The 17,230-nt window shown below is 37.1% G+C and overlaps 1 protein-coding gene across 1 annotated transcript in view; it reads left to right on the top strand.

Moving 5' to 3' along the window:
- The window catches only part of SACK1B (scaffolding CK1 anchoring protein B), a 50,645-nt gene extending 36,620 nt beyond the window's left edge, over window positions 1–14,025 (top strand). Inside the window, exons 3-4 of the mRNA XM_014869482.2 lie at window positions 2,447–2,571; window positions 4,596–14,025. Of these exons, the coding sequence (XP_014724968.2) occupies window positions 2,447–2,571; window positions 4,596–6,960 (2,490 nt within the window). The 3' untranslated portion in view covers window positions 6,961–14,025. The remainder of the gene's footprint in view (window positions 1–2,446; window positions 2,572–4,595) is intronic.
- Window positions 14,026–17,230: the final 3,205 nt, after the last annotated feature.

Here is a 17,230-nt window from a genome sequence, read left to right as displayed (position 1 = left end):
TAAATATAATTAAATATAAGTCTGAAATACACATATAATTATGTGGTATATAGAACTGGGTAAAACAGTCATCAAAGCAAATGTAAATTTCATTATTAATTCACAAGATTTTATTAAAATAAAGGGTTACTATTATGGTTATCTTTAGAATGGGTAAATTTCAGTATTTTCTTTTTCAGGAATTACTGTTTCCATAGCTTTTATCTTTCAAATAAAAGCTTTTAATACAATTAGATAAAGCTTGAAAAGCTGCTGGTGAAAAAATTATTTTTTTCAAGGGGCTTGTTCAACAAAATCACTTTGGAAAAGCATGAAAATTTACTTTTATCAATAAGAAAACTTCTAATTGGCATGCAGAAAAAAATGGAACGTTAGGTTGGCAAAAGTAATTATCAGTTAGAGATGCAAATTTATGTTAACCTGGCATTCAGTAATGCAAATTGGGTTGCTGTTAATTCTTTTGTAGCTGTTTCTGAAAATAAATCTAAGTATCCACCTGTATTTTTGCTTTTAAAATTTTACAGCACTTCTAGGTAATACTTGTTTTGTTTATCTAATTAAGGGATAAACTTTATGTTTTATATTTTGCTAGACATATAGCTCACAAACAAAAGTAATTCTTAAATGCTTTGTACATTTTAAATTAATTGAATTTGTATTCAAAGCTTGACAAAAATGCAAAGCAAAAACTCACCTAATGGTGAATGAAGTTTAAAGAACTTTGATAGCTTGAGTTAAACTCTAATTTTCCAGCTCAGCACCTTTTAAGTGTAACTCTTGCTTCTGTGGTTTGATTTTTCATTCGATAAAAGTTTCAAGATACCAACACTGAAATAATACACTGATTTAGAAAGCGTGTGTTATTTGGAAGTGTGCTTTCATGTCATGGATATTTTCTCCTAAGTTTTTGAATTTTTTGTTTGGAAAGATGAAGTTCATTGGATTGTAGTAGATATTAACCTTAAAACTCCTACAGTCTCTATCTACTAGAACTTCATATGTTTTAGGCAAATGTAGAAGTGCTCCCATAGATAATGGAGGCTTATGTCACGGTGTTGAAAACTCAGTCATTCTTTATAGACTGGAATTTTAAATGAGTTTGTAAGTTTGAACATCTCTACAGCTTCCTGAGGATGGGAAGTGAAGAAAGAGATGCTGGTCTCTTCCCCCTGGTATCCAGGATGCATGGGAATGCTTCAACCTACCACAGGAGGTTTAGACTGGACATTAGGAAGCATTTCTTTACTGAGGGAGTTGTTAAACAGTGGAACAGGCTTCCTAGGGAAGTGATGGATGCTTTAAGCCTGTCAGTGCAAGAGAGGCATTTGGACAATGTCCTTAACAATTTGCCTTAACTTTTGCTCAGTCCTGAATTTGTCAGGGAGTTGGACTAGATGATCATTGTACATCCTTTCCATTTGAAATTGTCCCACCCCATCCCATCCCATCCTTTCATATTTATTTAATCCTCCTGATTTTGCTGGATTTACCACGTACACAGTCTTTCCCATTGGCTTCATGAGCAGCCCTTCCTCCTGTAGCTGACCTTCACAGAGCATGTCTGCCATGATCTGTAGCCTGCCCTTGTAGCAGTCCTGTGAAGCATGACATCCCTGTGCATTCCCAGGGCTTACTTTCCACCATTTCCATATGTACAGTGTATGTAATAATCGTGTAGATTCTTGTAGATTCTTACTGCCAATGCTAAATTATGGATTTTACTCCCACTGGAAAATTTAGGGTTGCTAGGAAAACTATTCCAAGGCTAGAAACTACAGTAGATATTGTGATCATGCACAGTTATATTCTAAGCTACTTTTATGTCTTTTGAAGCATTTTGAGTCTCATAGTTACATGAGGTAGATGCTTTTAGGTTGGTTTGCACTGAATATAAATTTTAGTTTTTCAATAAAATAAGCACCTTTTGTGTAACAATTTCTGTTAAATGCCTTTTTTTCTACATCCCCATAAGAACTTTTTGAAAATTATTATTAAATTAAATATTTATTTTATTATTGTTATAATTATTATTTATTTATTATTATTATTATTATTTTAAATGTTCTCTATGATTAGCTGAGAAACTTGGAAATCATATAAGCATGTGCATCAGCTGATGGAAATAATTTTTTTTCCAGTACAAAACCTCTTTCCCTTGTTGAAGATATCTTCTGCCAGAACCTCTTTTCTGAAGTCGTGGCTATGGAAAAGTGGAATTTTATTTTCTGTGGCCTAGGGAATCGAATCTCATCAGTCTTGAAGAAAAAACAGTAACTGACCATTTTCGGTCCCTAGGCTATAAGTTTGATCAGCATTTCATTTCCTGCAGAATTATTAATATGCACTAATGTAACTTTTCTCCTACTGTTCCTCTGAATTTTAGTCCCCTGGATGCTAAACATGGACTATAGTAGACAGAGTAAAGTGTTTTGATTGTCTTTTTCAGAATATGAGGGTGCGGACAGTGAGAGGACAAGATTACTATTCTAAAACAGGAGCAAAATTCCATGGAAAAATGGAACAAAAATTTATTCTTGTTGACTGTAAGAAAGTCCTATATGGTTCTTACAGGTAAGATCAATCACTGAAGTGTCTGTAACAAACTTGTCATCTCAGTATCGCTGCTATAGCACATTTGGAGGTCTTGTATTTGTGAAAATTCTTCCAGGGTAAATTTGATTATTTTTTCTGTAATTTTACAAGTTTTCATATGTACTTATTGCTAACTAGCTTAAGAAATCCTCTGTTCATTTTTCACAAATATGAAATAAAGGTATAGGTTCTGCTGCAGCTGGAGAATTGGAGAGTTGCTAAAGAGAAAAAAATCCTGATTTGTCTTATGTTGTCTGAATTATTCTTATTTAACATTCACTCCAGAAAAGTGAGTGTCAAAATTAGTTCCTCCATGTAATAATCTTCTAAAGCTAACATTAGAGACTGATTCTGTGGCACTCTAGTTAGATGATCAAATTCAAAATTGCCCATGTCTCTCTCTGTGTTTGGCTAAGTTTCTGTATTCTGTTTTCCTTTGTATTTCCGGTGTATATGTGCAAAACAGGCTGGAAGAACTTACAACCTTGCAGAGCTGGAAAAAACCTAAGTTAAAGCAGAGATGGTCTTAACTCACACATTATTAAATATTATCGTTCTTTTCATGCTACGCTTTTCTGCTTGGCCCAAGTGAGTTAGTTGCTGCCAGCATAGTGCCTGGGTGCCAGATCCACAGCCACTGCCTTTTATATTTCCACCACTGTAAGCTTTTGAAAATCTGACCTTTTATTTCCTCCAAGACTCAGCCAGCCCCAAATTCAGACTGACATGCATAAATGGTAGTGAGGTAAGTGACAAATTCATAAATTACTCAGGGAGAGCCTGCATGTTTTGACATCTACACCCAGTGTCATAGTCTGTGACAATGGGATAACTTTTCTCATTCCAATTTGGAAAACAACACTGCTTGAATACCTTATACCACAGGGGCTGGAATCATAAATTTCAGTGAAAATTAGGCCTTCTTTGTAAGAGAATCTAGTGATTTGTAACAGGAAAGAGAACTCTTTCTGAACTCTTTTGCTGAACTCAGTTTGAAGTTTAGGTTTTTTTTCAAATATTATATGTTATTCTTAATTGTGAGAATTAATAGGAGAAAATACTTACCAGCACGATTTCATTTTATCTTGATATTCTATAACTTCCTGGAAAATACAAAAGTAGTGCAAAAAAACTTAATCAGTAAGTTATTTCTATGAACAAAACTAACCTATTTTCTAACATCTAGAAGAAAATACAAGTAAGTAAATTCATTAATTTTCCCCTTTTTTCATGAAAATAAGATTGGAAAACAAATTTTTCTTTGTTGTAACCTACAAATCATGGTTTTTACTCCATGATATTAGTCTTGTACAACATCCTTAATGTACATGTTAATTTATTTTATCTCATTTTGTAGCTGTAAATTAATTGTAGCTACTTAGCTTTGAATATATGTTCAGTCTTTTACAGCAGAAAAGAGAAAAAAACATTATCAAAGCATTTTCATTGCCATTTAAAAAAATTTCATATCCAGTGCAGTATGCATGTTAAAAAATACAAAATTTTTTCAAATTCTGAGATGCATCTTTTTGAAAATGTTTAGAATTAAGTAAATTCAGAATTGCTGAAGCAGTCCTACATGTTATTTCAAATGTATTTTTTTCACAACATAATCACACAGTAAGATTCTCTGACTGATGAGTTAATACAGTGGGTATAGGTAAGTCCTGCCATAGACTTTGTAGAAGTGATTTTTTTCCATTGGGTATTTGTACTTTGCTGTTATACATTTGTCAGTCCTTTTTTAGAATACTTTTTATAAGGGCTATTATGAAGGGAGTTATAGACTCATTCCTGCCCCCACTGAAATCAGGAAAATATCCATCTGAATTTAACTGGTGTTAGATTAGGCCATATTACATGAATCATGCCCTCAACTTATTTATTTAGAAGGTATTTTTACAAAGCCAAGGTTTGTGTAAAAGCTTTCTTATCAAGAAAGATTAGTATAATACTTTAGCTCAAAAAGAACTCTATCTGACAGTCATTTGTTGTTCTTTCAGCTTTATGTGGTCATTTGAAAAAACCAACCTCAGTATGGTTCAAGTTATCACAGGACAGCTTGTTGAATCCTTTGATGAAGAGTTCAGGACGCTGTATGCCCGTTCTTCTGTGCCCAGCTCATTTGCCCCGGAATTGGTGCGGGTAAACAGTCGCAAGACTCTCTGGGATAATGATACGTACCAACATTCAGTGTCTTCCTTGGCCTCAGTTTCTAGCCAAAGAAACCTTTTTGGTAGGCAAGACAATGTTCTCCAGATAGATCCTGTTTGGAAATCTCGTGGAAGATATGCAGCAAATGAAATAGATAAATATGGCTTGAGAAATCAAGCCTATAATAAGCAACCATTTAATCCAGGTTTTAATGTTCAAAATCCAATCCAGCAGTATCAACCTAGTGAAAAAAATGAGCACTGGAAGAGACATAGTTATGCTGGGGAGAAGCCAGAAAGGACACCTTACCTCTTGCTCAACAGAGCTATTAACAGAGCAAACAATCAACCAAATACTTGGAAAAAGCCATCTGATAGCCTTAGTATTGTGTCATCATTACGAGGAGGATATGCAAATAACTACAATATTCCCCAGCAGAGTTTTGCTGATCAGTTCTCACGACCAAAGGTAAATCTTGCGGAGAGAAATTCAATAGTGCGGAGGTCTTTTAATGGGACAGATAATCATATCCGCCATCTGCAGCAGAGGATGCCAACCCTGGAGCACACAACAAAGTCATTCCTACGGAACTGGCGAATAAAGTCCTACTTGAATGATCAGACAGATTGTCCAGTAGAGTCAAATGGGTCAGCCTTGGGTGACAGATATGATAACTATGACACAGCTGAAAATATTAAAGCTCATGCACTGTACTCTCATTCTCGCTTGCGATCATCACTGGTGTTTCAGCCTACTTTACCTGAACAGCAGGAAGTAAGCAGCTGTGCAAGTTCATCAAATTCTACTATAATTGGGTCAGAGGGAAGTGCAACACCTAAAGGGACATCTAACCATGCTCCAAGTGTGGAAAATGGAACGGATCATATTATAGATGAGCTTAGCACAAACTTTCCTCTTAAATCAGATGTACCAAAAGCCCACAGAATTCAGGTTGCAGACAACACAAAACCTAGTGTGAATTCAAATGCAGCTGGTGACTCATCACTGTATTTGTACACAGCACTGTGTACAGACAAACAAGCAGAAAATTTGAAGAACCTTCAAAATGAAAATATGCTGAAAAGGAGAAGTTTTCCCATGTTTAATTCCAAGTCCGTATTGGATCCTGGTACCAACAAACATGCATCCAATTATGTTTACAGCACGTTGACTAGGCATAGACTTAAGCAGCCAATTAGTCCAAAACTTCCAGAAGACATGTTGAAGAGTGCTAAAAGTTTGCATAATGTGACCAACCACTCACCACAGGAAGAAAAGGACCTGAAAGGAGAGCTAAAGAGCCCAACTGCTAGCAAGGCAATCTCCATGGCAGCTCTCACTGAAGCTAGCAGGGAGGAGTGTAGTAAGGATTGCACATCAAAGAAGGAAAGTAAGAATTCCCCAAGTTTTCTGAAGAAAGGATCCCAGAAACTGCGGTCACTTCTTAATCTCACACCAGACAAGAAGGAAAACTTGTCAAAAAACAAAGGTCCTGCCTTTTACAGAATGTGTAGTAGTTCTGACACATTGGTTTCTGAAGATGAGAATCAAAAACCAAAGATTTCTGAAAATAAGACAGATTCTTCCCCAAGGAGAAAAAGAGATTCATCATCAAATTCTCAAGGTAGTTTGAACAGAAGTAAAGAAGATGTCGCCAGCAGTCCTACAAAGTCTCCAAAGTCTCCAAAGTCTCCAAAGTCACCAAAGTCTCCAAAACCTCCATCTGATGAGAGCAATAAAAAGTGTCCTCTCTTGTGCCCCCTTGAAAGTAAATTCATAGAAACTGCAGGAGATCCATCTACTCCAAGATTTAATACAGAACAGATTCAGTATCAAGATGCAAAGGAAATCTCCACAAATGCTACTTCTGAAAGTGCTCCTGTTTCTGCTCTCCAAAGAGCAAGTTCAATGACACCACAGCTGGCAAGCTCAAAGCACCAAGAAGAGCTGAGATCTCGTTTGAGTGAAAGGCGTGTTTATAGTCGTTTTGAGCCATTCTGTAAGATAGAAAATGCCAGCCAACCTGCAGGAAATGCAGCCAACAGCACTTCACATCTATCAGATATCAAAAGCAAAACCTTAGGGAATAACTATGGCAGGAGTAATCACATGCTCAGCTACAACTCTACTGCTTACCACCCATTGCAGCCTAATGAAAACAAGCTGAGAGGATTTATGCAAAAGTTTGGAAACTTCCTACACAAAAACAAGTAATGTTATAATTTTGTTGATTATATTGAAATACAGCAAGACTTGCAAAACTAGACATAATCTTAACTGGACAAAGACTCTGGCTAACTTTTGTAGAGTTTACTTGGATTTCTTCTTGGGTCTAGGACATTGGAATGAATGTACATATTTTTAAAAATAATTATTGCAGAATTATTATACTTAAATCTTTACAGAAATTCTGTGTCCAGAAAATGTCTCAAGGAAGTTGTTTATAGTGTCAATATTGTAAGATTAATTTTATACGTTTTCCTTGTGAAGAAAATACATTCTAGCATATTGTAAGATTAATAAACAAGGGGTGAAAAAGATGGGGGATGTTTTTAAACTTCAGATAATACTGTTTCTAAAGATTTGCCCTTCAAAAATAGGATAGCACTAGGAATAGTAAATCATATTTTTTCAGCATTTATATACACTTTCAAATGATAAACACAAGTGTTAATGCGTTGCATGTTACCTTTTTTTAATTTTTGGAAACCTCTTTTAGGTTTCATCTTGTTAATAATTTACCCCATAGGATCTATTGAACTGTTTGGGCAGATTGATCTATCTTACTTTATTGAGTTTTCTGTGTAATATGATATTTTTCTGAAGTATTTGGCATACAGATTTGAAAGTGACCTTAATCTAAGTTTTCATGGACTTGTTTACATGGTTAAACTAGAGTGAATGTAGTATGAACATTAAAAAAAACTATTTATAAAAAAGGTGCCTTGAACATTACCTACAACTAGTTTAAATTTCAATGGGTTAATTACATTTGTACAACATGCCAGTATTCTGTAATGTCTTTGTTAAAAAAGCTTTTTTATTACATTTTTCTATTTGGTGTTTAAAAAAAAATTCGGTGGACTTCCATTTCTCAGGTAAGTTTTTGAGCTTCACATGCAACAGTCTGTTTTAAATGTTGCCAGATATTTTTGCAACTATGGCTTTAATGGCCTTATGCCAGGATGACTATTAGAGCCCCACGAGGAAATAGGCAGCTAAAAGTGAGATTTGTAAAAATCATCACATTAAACAATAAGGCGCCTTTCCTAAGACAAAAAAAGTATCAGTGAAGGGTGATAGCAGAAAGTGTTAAACTTCAATGAAGGGATTGAGGCACCTAACTGCAGTCTAAGGGACACATTTGGTTTATCTGAGCCTCTGCATCATAAAAAAATTTCTCAAAAATAGGTGACTACAGGTTAATGCTTAGAAAAACACAGGTGTGGTGATGTGTTTGGGCAGCAGCATGGCATCCACTTCTCATCTGCAGTGCGCAGCCAGAACATTCAACTGCCTTACCCTGTCCTGGGTGTAAAGTTTGTGTCTTAGAAGACTCCATAACCATTTAGCTGTAAGATATTCTGTGAAAGTTTTGTTCCAAATTCAGATTTATTTGAAATTTCACTGCTAAAAGCTTAGAATTCTTATCCAGATCTTTGTGTTTCAGGACAGAGGTTTAGGAGAAAACTTCAGTCTTAGATCTGAAAGGTCCCACAGTGTCCTATGGAGGAGTCCACCATGAAAGTCTTAGCATCATTCTTTCGAAAGAAATACCAAAAAGGCAAAAATGCAAAAGGCAAAAATACAAAAGGCACAAATGAAGTTCATTTGTCTTACCTACCTGTGGCCCTGTGAATATATATTAAATGGAAATCTACTTCTCTGAAGAAGAGAAGAGAAGAGAAGAGAACCTGCTCTGGTTCCCATGAAGTCACCATAGTTACTGTCAGTGATTTCAGCGAAGCAGTGTCAGCTTTTTATTCAAGCTTTTTCTCAGGCAACTTTATTATAGCAGTAACAGTTTCATTGTGGGGATGGTAATTGTTTTTATGACTGACAAAGACTTGCATCTCAATCCTCTGCTGAAATTTTAGGTCTCTCCATTACCTGTGATCACAAAAGATTTTATAAATTTCTTGGTGAGCACTTTGTTCATTCCTTTGATGAAATACCATAGTTAGTATTTTTCCCAAACAAACGTTTATATTCTGTCCCAACAGAGGCAACATGTTCAGACCCAAGATAAGGAGTGTCTTAGTTCTCAAGGCATGTTTTCAGCATAGGCACAATGTACTTCCACAGCTATACAGAAAACAGCAATGCCATACTGCACTTTTAAAAATACTTAATGATTTTTTAGCCAATTGGACGTTTGTCCAGGTAGTACCTGAATTGAAGTATAGCTGGTGTGAAAAATGATGAGTATTTTTAGGAAGATCTTTAGTTTTCTTTCATACTCTAATGATCTCTGACATAATGCTTATAGGCAGAACTATATTTGGGACGGAAATGACAGAGAGAGAACAAGGGTCATGGGGAAAGTTCAGAAGTGACAGTGCTTTCTATATTGTAATAAACTTTGGGAAATTTGTACTCATGCAATTTGGAAATATTTTACTGTATTTTTCAAAGTAGATTGCTAATTAAAGAGTCCTGATAAGCAAGATACTTAATTTACCAAGTCATCTGTGTTTGTAGATATATACTGCTGTTTTTCACCTGCACAGAAGATTGAGCCTTCAGTGATGAGCCTGCTCATAGACTTGATAGTGCAAAAAAAAATCTCTGTAGAACTAGCTTTTTTTCATGTCCAATCTCTTCTCAGAGTTCCCACATATGAATGGTCTGTATTAAGGCTTGATCCAAGGTTAATTGAAGTGAATTCCATGGCCCTCAGGGGAAGTAGGATCAGACACTTAATGTACTGACATCACTATTTTAGGAATGTTACAAGACCCAGTGCTGCTTGGGGAGGATAAGGCTCTGCTTGACACCATGAGAAGACCATCTTAATGCTCTGCCTGCAGCTACAGCTTTGAAGGTTGGGAAGCACACTGGAGAGGTCCACAGGTGCTGCAAGGACCAAGTGTTGATTTGTTCCCTCCAGAGCCTCTGTTAGTGGGAAAATGCTCACCCAGTACTGTCTGATTTGCCTCATGTCTCCATGGGAACCCAGTTGTCCATAAAGTAAAAAGGAAAATATAGGGGGCAAAAAAGTCCTTATATCAGCAGAGAAAAAGAATGTGCAGATTTCTGAGGGAAAAGTTAGAGTTTGTATTTTTGAACTTCTTTTTCCCAAAGCTTGTCTGCCTTTCCAAAGAGATGCACTTTATTCAGTGTATCCTAAATGTGCATTGCACGTTACAAGTTCTAAAACCCACACACACCCAATGCACTCCCAGTTTTGTAAGGCGGTGGAGTAATAGCTGTTGCCATGCATGACGGTCTTTTGGCCACATGGCTTGGGAGTTGTGAAATCCATAAGAAATGCCAAGCCATTCCCGCATTAATAAAACTCCATTAGCACTGTCACGCATCTCTGAGGGCAGTTCTGTGGAAGCTGGGCAGAGCTGGGCAGTGTTGAGCGTGGCCCTCAGGAGCACTGCTGGGAGCAGAGGGCAGTGCAGCTGGGAAATGCAGGCTCCTCATGCAGTGCTCATTCAATTTGTGTCATAAATAAACAACCCCTACATACAGTCGTAATATACAGTGCATAAATGGCTTCATTTCTTCAGCCTCATCATAAACAGCTTCTGCCGCCTCTCAGATTGCAAAATTGTTGGTTGTTCTCTTATTAGTGACCTTGCACTGCCCTCTTTATTCCTGCTAACGCGAACTAGATGGGAAGAAAGATTATAAATCAAGAAAAAGTGAGTTGCCAGCTGTCTAATAAGTGAGGATAGCAGTATTTGTGACAAACCTTGAGAAAAACAAAAAGCTTATTAGGCACTAGATGTTTGTGCATAGGTGAAAAATTACTATTCAAAGACAACAACTGTTTGATAATTTTTCAGCTTTCTGAAATGTATTAAAAATGTTATGGTGTGTAAGACATCATAAAAAAATACCAAAATCTGTTGCAGGACAATGTAAAAATAAAATTTAAATTGACTCTACTAAGCTGTATGATAAATACCTGTTTTTTCATTTGTAGCATTATGTGGAGTAAGCTGTACAATCAACAAGTAGCTTTGCAGCTGTGTAATGCAGAGGTTACCATGGTAGTTAGTGCAATTTATTCCCCATATCAAGGTTGTATTGCATAGTACAGTACTTAGGGGTTTTTTGGTTTGTTTTCATTTAAGTCAGGAGAGTTAGAGCAACATAAAGGTGCAGTAGTTCATAGGTAATTGAAGCATATTTCTCCAATTTTGTCTTCATTTGCACAAGTACATATTCCATTAGCACCCCAGTGACAAAAGAGGAGACTGCAGTGCTCAAAAGACTGTCTTGCCATTTCATTCCTTATTTCAGAGAGGTGCTTAAAGATAGATTGCTGGGTACCTTTATATAGGGTCAGAAATCTTACTAATTTTCAGCTCTAAGAGTTACAATTAAGTCTACAATTTTCACATTTCACATGATGCCAAACATGTTGCATGTTCTGAGAATGCTTTTCTGTACTTGGAACCAGGATGGAAGAAAACATTTGCTCTTGGACAGCTCAGAACAGGGCTCCTTTACTGTTAAGCAAAGCTGGTAGTTCAGAGTTTTGCTTTTGTGATTTTGAATAATTTAGTAGTAAAACTTGTGCTGCAGACCCTTCACCAGCTCTGTTGCCCTTCTCTGGAGTCTCTCCAGCACCTCAATATCCTTCTTGTAGTGAGGGGCCCAGAATTAAACACAGTGTTCAAAGTGTGTCCTCACCAGTGCCAAGCACAGGGTGACAAATCCCTGACCTGATTCTGCTGGCCACACTATTGCTGATCCAGCCTGTCCAGGTCCCTCTGCAGAGCCTTCCTACCCTCCAGCAGATGAGCACTCCCAGTTCCCTTAGTGTCATCTGCAAACTGACTGAGGGTCTATGTGATCTCCTCATGCAGATCATAAAGATAAATATAAGATATATAAAGATATAATAAAGATACTAAGCATGCCTCACCCCAGAACTGAGCCCTTGGGAGCACTATTGTGCTGACTGCCAATGGGAGTCGATTCCATTCACCAACAGACCATACAGCCAGGTTTTTACCCAGTGAACAGTGCACCCATCCAAGCCATGAACATCCAGTTTCTCCAGGAGAATGCTGTGGGAAATGGTGTCCCTGGCATCAGATCAGAGGGGACAGGCCTGTAGTTTCCTGCCTCCTTCTCTGGTCCTTGTAGATTGATATCACATTTGCCAGCTTCCAGTCACCTGGGACCTTCCCAGTCAAGCAGGACTGCTGGTAAATTAAAGGGGCTCAGTGAGCACTTCTGCCAGCTCCCTCAGCACCCTTGGGTAGGCACGATCTGGCCCCATAGACATGTGCTTAAGTGATGTATCAGATATTTCACCATTTCCCCTTGGATTGTGGGGGTTTCATTCTGCTCCTCGTCCCCATCTTCCAACTCAGGGGGCTGGTACCCAGAGAACAACAGGTTTTACCAGTAAAGACTGAGTCAAAGAAAACATTAAGTACCTCAGTGTTTTCTTCTTCCTTTGTGACTATGCTTTCGCCCCCACATCCAAGAAAGTATGGAGATTCTCCTCAACATTCCTGTTGCTGATGTGTTTATGGAAGGCTTTTTAATTGTCTTCTCTGACAGTGACCAGGTTAAGTTCCAGATGGGCTTTGGCCCTTCTAATTTTCTCCCTGCAAAGCTTCATAATATCGTTGTGGTTGTCCTGAGTTGCCTGTCCCTTTTTCTAAAAGGAATAAATAATTTTTTTTCATATATATCTTTGTGTATTTCTCAAAATATCTCTATTTCTGGAGGAGAATTTAGTTTGCTGAAAATTACTTGGCATCCCACAGAAGCTTCTGTGAAGGCTATGCATCTTTCTTTCACCATATGTGTTAAAATACCTAAAAGTTCAATTGTTAAGTGCAAAAGATAGTTGGAGGGAAAACTAATAATTTCTGATGTGTGGGCCATGATACATGCTTATTTTGATAGTGTTGCTTCCGTATGTAAATACAGCTGGGAGAAATTGCTTTTCTCTCCAGAGCACACAGAATTTATGCCAGTTGAAGTGGAAATATTTGAAAGACTGAACAGCAGTGACAATATTTCATTGTGTTTGAGAAGTGAATGCAACGAAATAATTAGCATTCAAACACTGGACTCCTACATGGCTATGTATGTCCGTTCTTGCCTCATTTAACAATCAACGTACTCAAAATTCAGACTGATGGTCTACGGCTTCCCAAGCTCTTGAATATTACTCTGAAGAACTATTCCAATGAGGCACTAAAAACATGCTTATATTTTTAAACGAGGCCATCCCAGGATAAAGCATACCAGGCATACATATTTTGTTAGATTTTGGTATTAAAACTCTTAGTGCAAACCCAGCTGATGTGTTGTGGGTAATTATTGACTATGTACTTCTGTTTTTTGTTTGAGTCATGTCTGATTTTGACCCATGGCAACACCACATTTAGGCATCATGTCTGATATGTTTCTTTTAAACGTCACACATGCTGGTGTGAAAATATTAATCTGATTTCAGACTTTAGATTAATCTTCTTTAAAGCAGAGTGTGTGGATCTGTGATGATCCATAAGATCTCAAAAGAGGATTTGAATTACTAAAAAAAAAAAAAAAGACAAAACTAAAAAGCATTTGCAGGTATATTCACACACAGCAAAGGAAACAAGAAAAATCAGAAAATGAAATTACAAGTGAATATTCTTGATGTTTTACCAGTTGAATGTTTTACCAGTTGAAAACAAAAGGTAGTGCACCAACATGGCAGGAAACATAATAATTCGTTGCTCTTTGATTAAAAAAAATATGAGAGACACTAACCTACATGATGCAAAAGAAGCTTGAGGGATGCTACAAATACACAAGATCCAGAATGGATTTTCCTGGGCAATTTTGGGGGGTGAGGAGCATGGGAAAGGAATTCCATCAAGTTGGTTTCAGTTCTGACAGACATAAAGGACTGTGCTGGTTTCATTTAAAACTACTTGATATGTACATCCTTTTTTCCTAAGATGGAATTCCTGGATTACACAAAAGCTATGTTATGGGTATAGTGTGTATGTACAAATACAAACCAAAATTTGCCTTGAATAATTTATTACATTTATTTTTTACCAAATAAAATGTTTCTTTTAAAGCTCAGCTCATTTCTATGTTCGTTTTTTCACTGGCTCATACTGTTTATTAGCATTTCTCATTTCAAAATTTTAAGCATATTTTTAAAAATGCTGACATCACAAATGTTGAGTGAAATGTTACAAATTGAGGTCTTAAAGCTGCTTCGTGGTAGCATCACTGTTTGCAGAACTGTTGTACTTTCTATGGGACAAAGAGCTCACACAAGCCACAGACAAAGGACCAAAGCCAACATCAATAAAATAAAATGTCTGGAATAAAATATTGGTATAATATAATGAAAGTAATTTGGGATCAAAAATGTAGGGGAATAAAATTCACAGTGTTAGTATCCCATGTTTGCTTTCAGAGCCTTCTATCACTTCCTCGCTGTAATATTTTGGGTTTGTTTGCCTTCCTGTTAATTCTGCCTTGCTAGTATTGTCTGGTTCAATAGTGTTTTCTTTTTCCTCCTATCTCCACCTTAATTTCCTCTTCCCTATTTAAATTAAACATCCTTCAGAAAATCTGTTTGCCTATCTCTTGCAGTGTACTTGCTACTGAAAAAATAATTTCCAGCACATGGCTTGTGAGAATTACCTTCTTACAACTCCATGCATGAGTTGTACCATGGGAGCTCATGAGAAATTTATTTTAATCCTGAATATTTGCTCAGTGCCAACGAAAAAACAGTTAAAAAAATAGTAGCCTTTGCAAAGAGCTTATGGTCTATATTTGGACTTAATGGAGGACGGGAATGATGAGAAAGAGAGGAAGTTTGCACTTTTTCAGTTATAAAAGGTTATAAAATCTTGAGGTGATTTACCTCATATGAAGACTTTGATTGTTGGGGTTGTGGCGTGGTGTCTGCAGGCACCCATGCACATACCTGTGTGCATAATACTGAGCCTCTTGCTTGTACAGGAACTTCTACTTACATTGTAATTTAAATAAAACTCATCGTGGTTCATTGAGTTCAAGTCTTTTCTCAGTTCCCACACACAAAAGTCATTATAATAATTACTACCTCATCTCCTTTGCTTCTTTTTCCTCACTTAGGACAAATGTAAACTTACCCTGCCAGCAACTCTGTGTGCAGCATTTCAGCATCACTAAGGAAATATGTAAAAACCAAAATGCCTTTCATTTTAGGACATATCAATTGGATTGAGAAGGAAAGTATGCCTATATCCTAATGAGGATCAATGAATGTATGAGTAGGGGATTTCTGGCAGGAAAGTACTTGCATGCCAGTCATTACTGAAAGTTAAAATGTGACAAAACTTTTTTTGTCAAACCTTTTTTGAAAACAAAAATATTTAGAGTTTTGGCAGAATTACTTTATTATCCAAGAATTCCTTGTAGACGAGTAAAAGCTGTCATTCCCTTTTGGAATATGGGAAGCCCAAGGCTTCACTGTTCCTGAATGCCAGAGTAGCTGTGGGTGCAGACATGGATGTCTGCTTGTTTTACTTCCATTTGGTTCCACTGCCTTTACCAATAATATGGTGACTTGGAGAGTTTATTTGCAGGCGTGCAAATGCGATCTTGTTTAGCACAAGCACATTCCAAACTAAAATGTTGCTAAAGTCTGTATCCATAGGTTGGAGGCAATGATCTCAGAGGTCTTTTCCAACCTAACTGATTCTGTTATTCTATTAAGTGCCTGTAAAATTGCAGATCTTTATATATACTAAATGGCTTTTCCATATGCATCTCAAAAACTAAAAACTTTCACACTATATTTGTGATGCCTGTCTTTTTTTATCTTGCAGTAGTGACTACTAGTACTTGGGACACTATACTGTGATAACTATCAGTAAGTAGACCACCCTTAAAAAAAAAAAATAAAATATTAACCATTACTCTGTGTGCAGTGGCCAGTTTCAAATCAGTTAGCCATGGTCTTCACAACTGTTCTGTTCACTTTGCTCATCAAAACAAAAATATCTTAGTGGTTGCTAAGGTGGGACAGGCAGCTGGCTCTTAAGTCTGTTCAAGTCCATTTACACCAGAGTGATGCAGAGAGCTCAGCCTGTAAGTAGATAAATCAATGTGGCAGACAGGCCTTGGAGTCAGGATGTTCTCAGAAACTCCTCAGGATTGTTTTCCTAACTAAAAACGTTACAGCAATCAATGCAGGCCATAGGGAAGCAGGTGGTTACCAGATACTCGTTCTCATACCTCAAGATTCATATCCTCTGTTCCTCCTTCTCTGATAAGAACAAGGGTTTGGGGAAAAACAAAAAAAATGGAGGAAAAGAGATCTGGGAAGATCAGAAGCTTGTTTGACAGCAGATTTTTTTTATTATGCTGCGTAAAAAGCCTTTAGGAGGACAGCATCTGTCACTGGTAATTCGACAAATAAGTAACCTGCTGGGTTTTAGTGCCTCATTGACACCCATCTCAGGCTCATACAGTCCCTGCACTGCAAATTCTTAGTGGTGGGAGGAATATCCTGGAGCAATGTCCTTGTATACAGCCTATTTTCAGCCAGGTGATTCACAGTGGTGTCTTTGCCACTGTTCAAGGGATTGCACCATTGTCCAAGAGATTGTGTCATCATCCTTTGATGCTTCAAATGATTGGGCAGAGATAGGATCACACATCATGGATCAGAATAGTGTCCTTCTCACTTGCTGGGAAGACATCAGCTGTGAAAGGGAAGCTTGTTTTGCTCTGCAGATTTCAAGAACAGATGTTCCACAAATTAGCTCTTTTTTTTAAACTGAATTTCCTTTTTTTTTCATGCACAATGTGCAGACTTCAAGCAATAAAACTTCTCAAACAATAAAATGCTGAACTTTAGGAAATTATAAGCAGAATGAAGGTTTTTCCTGAAGCATTTTTGTCCTTTTTTTTTCCCCCACCCCCACCACAAATGTGGCCAGAGAGAACAAAATCCATGAAAGTAAGAGTAAACGAGAAGGCACCCTTATATCTCATACTTGCTCATACTTTTTTCATAACATGCCATCAGTGCTAGCTCTTGGTTTTATGTCTGTGCTGCAAACCTGTGGGCTCAAGTTGCTCCTCAAACCCACATTTCACAGACTTGTGTTTAGCCCTGCTTTTATCTTATCATATTACTTCTTTCACCTCTCTGAGGTGAAATTATCTGTATGGGAATATATTTTTTCCTGAGGAGCATTACTTGTTACAGAGCTAATATTTTAAGGGTTATTTATATATCCATGCATACATTCTCACATGAGTTTATTTGCTACCTTCA

Source organism: Sturnus vulgaris, chromosome 3 (genome assembly GCF_052056855.1).
Source record: "Sturnus vulgaris isolate bStuVul1 chromosome 3, bStuVul1.hap1, whole genome shotgun sequence".
Classification (NCBI taxonomy): domain Eukaryota; kingdom Metazoa; phylum Chordata; class Aves; order Passeriformes; family Sturnidae; genus Sturnus; species Sturnus vulgaris.
The sequence above is the reverse complement of the archived record's forward strand: the minus strand, read 5'-3'. Positions and strand labels throughout refer to the sequence as shown.